At 39.4% G+C, this 10,149-nt stretch overlaps 1 protein-coding gene across 2 annotated transcripts in view; it reads left to right on the forward strand.

Annotated features, from left to right (window-relative positions):
* LOC137423207 (myoferlin) overlaps positions 1 to 10,149 on the forward strand; it is a 213,775-nt gene that overhangs the window by 37,926 nt on the left and 165,700 nt on the right. For both annotated transcript variants that reach the window (XM_068110102.2, XM_068110103.2), the window contains exon 4: positions 5,278 to 5,383. In XM_068110102.2, coding sequence (XP_067966203.2) covers positions 5,278 to 5,383 — 106 coding nt within the window. The remainder of the gene's footprint in view (positions 1 to 5,277; positions 5,384 to 10,149) is intronic.

Genomic DNA, 10,149 nt, shown 5'->3' on the forward strand with positions numbered 1-10,149 from the left:
ATACCTACAAGAAAAGGGTGCTCGGTATTACATACCTTATGATTTGGAGCATATACATGGGAATTTTGTCATTAAAAACTGGCCTTATACTGATATTGTTAAACCCACAAATAGAGACTTGTTTAAAATATTAAATAAAAATGAACTTCTCAAAGTTATGAAATATAAAACTCTTTTAGAAATCGTCAACAAATCTTATTGGTATCCTATTATGAGAAAAATAATTATAGATACAAGAATATCTCAAAATCCAGATGAGTATATGTATAATATTCTTTGGGGCTCAAGCTCAAGGGTAGCAAGGGATGAGGAAGGAGTTAAAGAAGAGAAGGAGGAAAGAGAGAAGGAGGAGAAGGAGGAAAGGGAGAAAAAGAAGGAGGAAAGGGAGAAAAAGGAGAAGGAGGAAAGGGAGAAAAAGGAGAGGGAGAAAAAGGAGAGGGAGGAAAGGGAGAAAAGAGAGAAGGAAGAGAGGGAGAAAAAGGAGAAGGAGGAAAGGGAAAAAAAGGAGAGGGAGGAAAGGGAGAAAAGAGAGAAGGAGGAGAGGGAGGAAAGGGAGAAAAGAGAGAAGGAGGAGAGGCAGCAAAGAGAGAGGGAGGAAAAATATAAAAAGATGGAAATCAGTGAGATTAATAAAAGATTGAAGGTATTACAGCAAATAAATCAAACTCAACGCACTGAGGAGGAAAATAAAGAAATGAAAAGTCTAATGGAAATATTATTTTCAAGAATAACGGCGTCGATGTCTTCACTTTCAGGGAGGAGATTTAAACGAGAAAGTGGTGAAGAAGAAGAAGAAGAATAAGAAGGAAAAGATTATGTGGTTGATGATGTTGGTGTTATTGACTTTCGTTAGTTTTATTTGTAAATAAATGGAGGAGAGAGTGAAGGCATTCCTTAGGATTCTTTATGTTTTAAAAATTAAGATAGAAATGTATATGTTGAAAACCAAAAAGGTTTTGATCCTCTGTCGGAATTTTTCTGATAAATAAATATGAGTTATTGTCTCAAATGTAAAAAGAAAACTAAATCTAAAAATATCTCTTATGTTAAAGCTAAAAATAATAGAGTTTATCAAAAAGGAATATGTCAAGTGTGTGGCTCTAAAAAGTGCCAATTCATCTCTCCTAAAAGAGGAGGAGACATACAAAGGTTTCTCTCAGGAAGTAAATTTACAACAACTGGAATTCCAGGGGAATTAGATCTACCTGGATATTCGTTCTGTGGTCCTGGAACAAACCTAGATAAAAGATTAGATGAGGCTGACAATCCTAAATCTTGGTCTAAAGTCTAAACCTATAAATAGGGTTGATGAAGTGTGTATGAAGCATGATATTGCTTATGGGAAAACCGCTACATTGGATGAAAAACATGAAGCAGACAGAGAAATGTTATATAATTTGTCTTTGATACAAAATCCTACATTGAGAGAGAAAGTTGATAGGTTTATTGTTAAAAAAATGATAAGTGTCAAATTGAAACTTGGTCTTGGTTATTCACCCTCAAAAAACTATTAGACTCCAATGATGTTATCAAGACTGAGGAGCTTTTGGCTAATGAATTACAAAAACCTATAATCACAAAGTTTAAAAGAAGGAAAGTTTATTCTAAATACACCGACCACATATGGTCCGCTGATTTAATTGAATTGAATAATGACAGGGGATACAGGTATGCTTTAACCGTTATTGATTTGAGGAGTAGATTTGCCTGGGTTGTTCCGTTGAAAAACAAGAGAGGTAATACTTTAATGTTAGCCTTTAAGCTAATATTTGATAGGGATAAAAGGAAACCAAAAAAGTTATGGACCGATGAGGGAACAGAGTTCTATAACAAAATATTTATGAAATTTCTTAAAGGGGAGGGTATTAAATTATACAGCACCTTTAATGAAGGAAAAGCAGTTGTTATTGAGCGTTTTAATCGCACTTTGAAAGAGAGACTATATAAAAAATTCACACAACTCGGTTCTCAAAAATGGGTGTATTTAATTCAGGATATTGTAGATAATTACAATAATACAGTTCATTCATCAACAAAATCAAAACCATCGGAAACATTTACAAAATTAGAATATGAAAAGGAGATTAATTTGAGAAAGCCCAAGTTTAAAGTTGGTGATATTGTAAGAATATACAAATGGAAAAGTCATTTTGAGAAAGGTTATACACAAAAATGGACTCGTGAATTATTTAAAATCATTGATGTAATGGATACAGTCCCTTGGACCTACAAATTATATGATTTAAATGGAGAAGAAATCTTGGGTTCATTTTACTCGCAAGAATTACAAAAAACACAAGTAAGCAGATAATACCCTTGAAAATAATAAATAAATAAATAAAATGTAATGGGGATACGTTTTTAAATCTGTGAACCCCAAACACAGAATCCCACAACTTTTTAGTTGGGGCTTAACTTTTGTGTGTGTATAATGGGGATACGTTTTTAAATCTGTGAACCCCAAACACAGAATCCCACAACTTTTCAGTTTGGGCTTAACTTTTGTGTGTGTGTGTATGTGTGAGTGAGTCATAATAATATACAAACCCTAACCCAACCCCATCCCTAACCCAACCCCATCCCTAACCCAACCCCATCCCTAACCCAACCCCATCCCTAACCCAAACCCATCTCTAACCCAAACCCATCCCTAACCCAAACCCATCCCTAACCCAGCCCCATCCCTAACCCAGCCCCATCCCTAACCCAACCCCATCCCTAACCCAACCCCATCCCTAACCCAACCCCATCCCTAACCCAACCCCAACCCCAACCCCATCCCTAACCCAACCCCATCCCTAACCCCATCCCCAACCCCATCCCTAACCCAACCCATCCCTAACCCTCACATTCAAAATCCCATCCCTAACCCAACCCCATCCCTAACCCAAGCCCAACCCTAACCCTCACATTCAAAATCCCACCCTAACCCAACCCCATCCCTAACCCAACCCCATCCCTAACCCTCACATTCAAAATCCCACCCTAACCCTAACATAATCTTCTTCTTTTTTCTTCTTTTTTAAATACGTATTTCATTTTTTTTTCCTCCTCTTCCTCCAATTCTGTCTTTCAAGGCTTTCAAGTTTGAAGAAGTAGAAATGGGAAGAAAGAATTTTCCAGCATTTTCTTCCTCGAACTTTCTTGATATTGCTTAAATCAAGCGTCATTAAACAAAGAACATTGTTCATTGCTTTAGAATGCAAAGAGTCTCCAAGATGGACCCCACAGGTAGAGTCTCCAAAATAAAACCAACTTTCCAAGTTCCCAAGGTATAACCACATTCCTGTTGAGCCTCCAAGATAGGTATCACATTACGAGTCATCAAATCAAAACCCCCATTCCGAGTCTCCAAAAATATAACCATCTTTCCAAGTCTCCAAGGTAGAACCACAATTTTCAGAAATATTTGGGGTTTCCGTGATAAGTCTCACATAGTATAACTGCGGACCATCAGGGAAAACTTCCCTTTCCCAATTTTTTAGGGTTTCTATGATGTGTCTCACATAGTATAACTGCGGACCATCAGGGAGAACTCTCCTTGCCCAATTTTTTAGGGTTTCTATGATGTGTCTCACATAGTATAACTGCGGACCATCAGGGAGAATTCCCGTTTCCCAATTTTTTAGGGTTTCTATGATGTGTCTCACATAGTATAACTGCGGACCATCAGGGAGAATTCCCGTTTCCCAATTTTCAGAAATTTGTGGGTCTCCAATGTATGACTTGTATTCTGACTCATCAAGGTAGAACTTGTTCAGTGGGTTTTGTTTTGATAACTCACAACAAGTATCATGGTAAAACTCTTTTTCAGGATTTTGTGGATCTACAAGGTATAACTCTTTGGCTGGATCATCAAGGTAGAACTCGTTCTTGGGGTCTTGGTTGTTCAAAAAGTCTTCAAACAAAAAAATAACTTCATTCCAAGTTGTGTTAAAAGCAGAATTTTCATTTCGTATCTCAGATACAATTTCCTGTGAAAGAAAATAACAATGTATTAATTTAATACAATATTTTTATTTGTATAAATCAAGCTCTATGAATATTAAAATAAACTTTGTTAACTCTTACACGAGTCTCATCAAAAAAAAAAAAAAAAAAAAAAAGAAATTAAATAAATAATTAATTAAATAAATAAATAAATAAATAAACAAACTTAGCTCCATTGATAAGAGGTTCGAGTCCAGTTCATCAATCTGAAGGTTGAGTTCTACACAGGTAGTAGGACTCCAAGGAATAGCAAAGTTATCCCATTCCATTTCGGCATAGTAGTCCATTCTCAAGTGAAGCAGAAAGCGTGTTTGAAAAAGCCTGTGTTGTCGGTGCCTTTTATAAGAAGGGCTGGGTGTGTGTCATTTCCTGTGGAAATTCCCTGGGCAAACCTGGGCGTGTCTTAACTGGAAATGATGATGGAAATTCCCTGAAAATGATGTAATGTATTACCTGGAAATGATACAATGCTGAAGAGTTTATAAAGTGGGTGGGACTTAACAAAGTGGGTGGGGCTTAGCAGAAGTGGGCGGGGGCTTAACAAAAGTGGGCGGAGCCTAGTAAAAAAAGTGGGCGGGTCTAGTAAAAAAGTGGGCGGAGCTTAACAAAAAGTGGGCGGAGCTTACCAAAAAGTGGGCGGCACTGGAGGCTCTCAGACAATAACATTGAGGGAGGTTTATCATTTTATTTTAGCTCAGTTAAAATATCTTGAGAAAGAACCAAACTCAAACATATTTTTTGTTAATGTATTAGACGGTGAGGAGAGTTGTAGGAAAATTAAATTATTTCCCACACATAAACAAATATTTGTAGGGTCGTTGTTTGAGTGGGTCAAAGATGATTCACCAGATGATATTAAGAGTAAAAGGTGAAAAGGTCCATAAGGTCAGAAGGATCACAGGTTCACACAGAAGGACCATTGTTTAAGTGGTCTAATGAATAAGGATAACATGTCAAAAGGTTAGATGGTTCGTAAAGAACAGGGTGAGAGAAATAGAGGTGTTTAGGGGCAATGAGGGAATGGAAAAATTAACATGTAAGTGAATGGGGATTTGGGGTGTCCCAGAACCAACATTATTACACTACTAATAATCCCTCTTGTCCCTCTGTGCATGTGCAGAAACCCTTTGGAATCGTGATCATGCATGCACTATAAAGAGTGTAACCTAAAATGGCACAAAAAGGTTCTAAAAAGCAGAAAATATTTGGAAAAGTACCTGAGAAAGCTGGGGTGCTTGCTCTACACAACAGAAATATGCTAACGGGATTTTGCTTTTCCCCTGGTAGGTTCCTCGGAGCAGTGTCTGTATCTCTGCGAGGTGTTGCTGTTGCTCCAAACCATGCCGAGTCATACACACTGAACCTGCTAGATGAGCAGAAACAACCCACCGAGGTATTTGCCATTGTATCAATTGATGAATGTAGATTATGGGAAATTTCTGCTGCTGAATGATAGTTATGAAGAAATTTCAATGAAAAGTTGTTAGATTGCACAAAAAGGCAGAGCAAACTAAAGAATGCCTAATGTTTTGAGCAATTTTTATAAAGCTTTTATTTATTATTGTTATTAATGTTGAAGGCTCCACACATGGACGATATAGTCCTCATCATGGCCAGGCATTAAATAAAAGAGCTGCATAAAGAGAAATAAAAGAGAATGCAAAGGTGAGTGAGAATGAGTAAGAAACGTGTATGATGGAAAGTGTATGATTATGTTTTATGATGTGTATGATGGGTACGACGAAAAGTTTGTGATGTTTGTTTGTAAGAAAGAGATTGAAGCTAGCCCGATATCTATTAATTTGAGACAGAAAATAAGGCCAGCAATCTTCACACGGAGTGTAAGATGGTCCCGGGCACCACTTTAATGCTCCTAAGTCAGAACGGTAGTACTACCCTGGGCGTTGCTATCTACAACCTACTACAATGAAACATGTAGTAAACTAGCAGGAGTACCTAGCCTTGCCCGGTGATGTTCTAATCCTGTTGGCATTTTGAAGAAATCAATAATATTTTTTCTATTTTTTTTTCAGTGCCTAAAACACTCCCCTTTCTACACCCAAAAAGGAAAATTTATATTTAATGATATTACACACATACACACTAATCTGGGTGATTTAATATTACCTTTCACAAAGCTACAAAGGTTCAATCACCATAGAGTGATTATTAAAAATCCCCCCCAAAAAAGCGAACTTATTTTGTCCAAATTATGAAATATATATATATATATGTCTTTTTTTGCCCAAAACACTACCTGGCACTCTCTGATGAACCTCTGAAAGAAGATCCGTTCAGCCATCTGAGAAAAATGACGATGCACAGACAGACAAACGGCCCTCTTGTAGTATAGATAAATGTACCAATACATTGTTTGTACCAATCAAATGTTTACCAATGACGTATAGGATATGTTCAAACAAAGACGAATAATGGATGGGAGGCAGCAAATGATCTTGCAGAGAAAAAAACAACTGGAATGACAATGGGTTGGAATTAAAAACAAGTGATCAAAAGGATTTTACTTTTACAAGGAAACATTTTAATTATGTTGAAAGCATCATGGGCGATAAGAGACAAAAAATTCAGTATCGCATGAAATTGGTGATATTAAGATATGTTGCATAACTTAAAACCAGACAGGTCTTCAAGCAATCTGATGTGACAAAATAGATTATGCTAAAGCACCCCTTGGATAAATCACAATAATTGTGAACACTTTGTGTTCAATTGTCTCAAGTGATAGTTGAGCAACAGGAGTCAAATATTGAGCGAATCATAATGCATTGTGAAGAATGAGAAAATTCCTCATTTAGGATTTGCGCAAGTTCAAAATTCCAGAAAATGTGAGCATCTCACAAAACCCCACTGGCATGTGAGGCTGAAGATGGGCTCATATGCTGATCCAACACAAGACGCGAAAGAGTGTTGGGATGTATTCATCTGTTAGGGCTTGCAGGACGGCCTCGAGGTGCGAACACTCGCCTCGAAGCTGTCAGGCCTGGGTTCGAATCCCGACCCAGCTATAAACTATCATCCTGGTGTTTCACAAACTGGGTAAATCATCAATGTGCGTACCGTCCCTCTGATGGAAGTTAAACAGGTGTCCCGTCTGCCGGTGTTAGTTGGTGGACATTAAAGATCCTACCGTGTCGTTTACGAAGAGTAGGCAATAAATCGCCGGTGCATTGTCCAAATTCCTGCCATACCAACTGCTGGGAAGGCAATGGGGGGAAAACCCCAGTAAAACCCTTGTGAAGAAAGTGCTTCGGCAGCAGCAACTGTCTGGACAGAGTATGGTACATCGTATCACAATTCATTTGGTACTCCTTGTACACAAATATGAGGGCAAACAGGTATTATCAGTCGTGTGTAGCATTTTCCACCTGGTGTCGATTTCAGTTCAAAGCTAAAGCTTCTTTCAGCAGTAGTTGAGGAATAACAAATTTCTTACTTAATGGATTTGTATAAAGTTCTGAGATGTATATAGAAAGTGTAGAGCATCATGCATCATAGACGTCGATTTGAAATAGAAGCAATTATTTTTCGATCTCACCCTGGAAGATAATAATGTCACTTAGCCTGGTTACATTATTGGCAAACTCTAGCCATGGCTTTTGCTATTAGTTTGCATTGGGTAAAGCTAGTAGTACAAGAAAATGTTGCATGGAATTGACAATCTTGAGTTTTGAACTTTGTATACAACCATATTGATTTTTGTTGCTCGAAACAGATTATTTTGAAGGTTTCCAAGTGATGACTGTAAATCACAAGTATGCAAAAGGATTTTGGACCACCACATCATCAACACCACATAAATTCCATCCAGAAGTTCATCAAATTAATATTACAGGGGGAGGGAAGAGTTGCCGTACCGAGCGATAAAGTTATTGGAGCATGGAATGAAGGTATTGGAAAGGGTGTTGGAGAAGAGGATAAGGAAGAAGGTGAAGATCGACGAAATGCAGTTTGGATTTATGCCAGGAAGAGGAACGACAGACGTGCTCTTTATTGTGAGGCAGTTGCAGGAGAAGTACATGGAGAAGAGTAAGAAGTTGTTTCTTGGGTTTGTTGATCTGGAGAAAGCATTCGATAGGGTTCCACGCGAAGTATTGCAATGGGCATTGAGGAAGTTAGAAGTGGAGGAATGGTTGATCAGAGTAGTGATGGCAATGTACAAAAGAGCGCACACAGCTGGAAGGACGGGAACAGTGGTGAGTTTGAGGTGAAGGAGATGCAGATGAGGAAGATGCAGATGGAGGAAATGTTGAGTTGGATCTTGGAGACGGCATGAAGCTGGAAGGTGTGAAAACATTTTGCTGCATCGGAGAAAGGCTGAATGGCGAAGGTGGATCAGACTCGGCAACGGTTGCTAGAGTGAGATGTGCATGGAAGACGTTTTGGGAACTGAGTGGCGTGCTGATGAGGAGGGGAGTGTCGTTGAAGCTGAAGGGAAAGGTGTATGCTGCATGCGTGAGAAGTGTTATGATTTATGGGAGCGAGACATGGGTCATGAATGCAGAGCAGCAACAAAGGCTGGAAAGGGTGGAAATGCTAATGGTTCGGTGGATGTGCGGAGTATCGTTGAGAGAGAGGAAGACAAATGATGAATTGCGAAAGATGATGGGAATAGAGCCTGTGATTGATGCTGTGAAGAGGAACAGGTTGAGATGGTTTGGTCATGTGTTGAGGAAGGATGAAAGTGACTGGTTGAGAAGAGTGATGGAAATGAATGTAGAAGGAAGTAGAGGACGGGGAAGACCGAGAAAGACTTGGCTAAAGATGGTGGAAGAAGAAATGCGGGCAAGGGGGTTAACAAGTAGAGATGCAGAAAATAGGGCAAAATGGAGAAGATTGTCATGGGGACCGCAAGGCTAACCCCCACTCTAGCAGGGAAAATGGCCTTAAAATGCATGTTGTTGTGTTGTTGTGAGGGAATAGTTGCGAGGAGATCAGTGGGGTAGGCTCAGGATCATTGGCAGCGTGGGCATTTTTCTGTTTCTTTGGGGGGAGATGCAATGAACCACCTTTAGATGCCATTTCCCCCCGCTGAGCAGGGGTTGGCCTTTTTTTGGCACTTTGGTCCCCTTTTTGAAGCAATGTTTTATGGGTGGGTGCCCTTCCTGCCACCAACCCTGTTGGTCACCTCTTGTGAAACAGGGAATTACCAGTGAACTGGTACTCAAATTTGCCGACCTCAGAAGGATGACAGGCTGAGTCAACCCCCCTGGCGTTAATTCGGCGATCGACCGGGATTCGAACCAAGGATCCTAGGATCCCAAGCTGGTGCCCTACCCGCTAAGCCAACACCAGGCTATTAGGGGGGGGAGATGCAATTAAGTTGGTTTTTAGGTGAATGCACAAATAACACAACGACTTTTTGATGAGTTCCTCACACACTTTAGGATCACAAGACATGAATACACATGAGGAACTTTGGCACAGGAATGCCCCTGTTCTTGTGTAAATTCTGAAGTAAATTTTCTTCTTAATAAGAATACTTGAATGAAGAAGAATAATCAAACGGTCTTCCCAAAAGTCTTTAGTGAAGAGCTACTCTATTGATTTTATGGTTTCGTAGATGCCACTGAGGAGCAGCTGAGGGAGGTGGGAGTTTTTATTCTAACTTGAAGCTCTTGTTCCATATGGGAGCAGCTGGGACGGGAGATAGAGGTGGGTTGTGTTATCTTTATGTTTATTAATACCGCAGCAGAGTACCCACCCCACAGCATGCAGCACGTCCTTCTGATACGTCCTTTTTTGGGGTGGTCTATAGGCAAAAAACCACTGCCTCGATCTCTCAAAGTAAAAAATAATCTGGGTTATGTGCATGAAACAAACACATGCGTACTGCTTATGTATATCTACTATACAAGAGAGCTGTTGGTCTGTCTGTCTGTGTCGCAATTTTTCTCAGAGATGTGTTATGGGGTCCTCCCCTTACCTCTGGTCTCGGTAGACCTCCGAACCCCGAGAGGGTCCCCGGCAGAAAGATATGTTATCCTTGGTTGAAATCAAGCAAATAATGAAACCCCCAATGGAACCAGCAAATGAAATGGTCAAATCAATAATGCAACCACACCAGGTTATGAACAAACAATAATATATTATAAATCACACAAAAAGAGCCATACAACAATAGGGGCAATCACCCCTACT

This window comes from Myxine glutinosa, chromosome 3, assembly GCF_964187855.1.
Source record: "Myxine glutinosa chromosome 3, kmMyxGlut1.1, whole genome shotgun sequence".
NCBI classification, from domain to species: Eukaryota; Metazoa; Chordata; class Myxini; order Myxiniformes; family Myxinidae; genus Myxine; species Myxine glutinosa.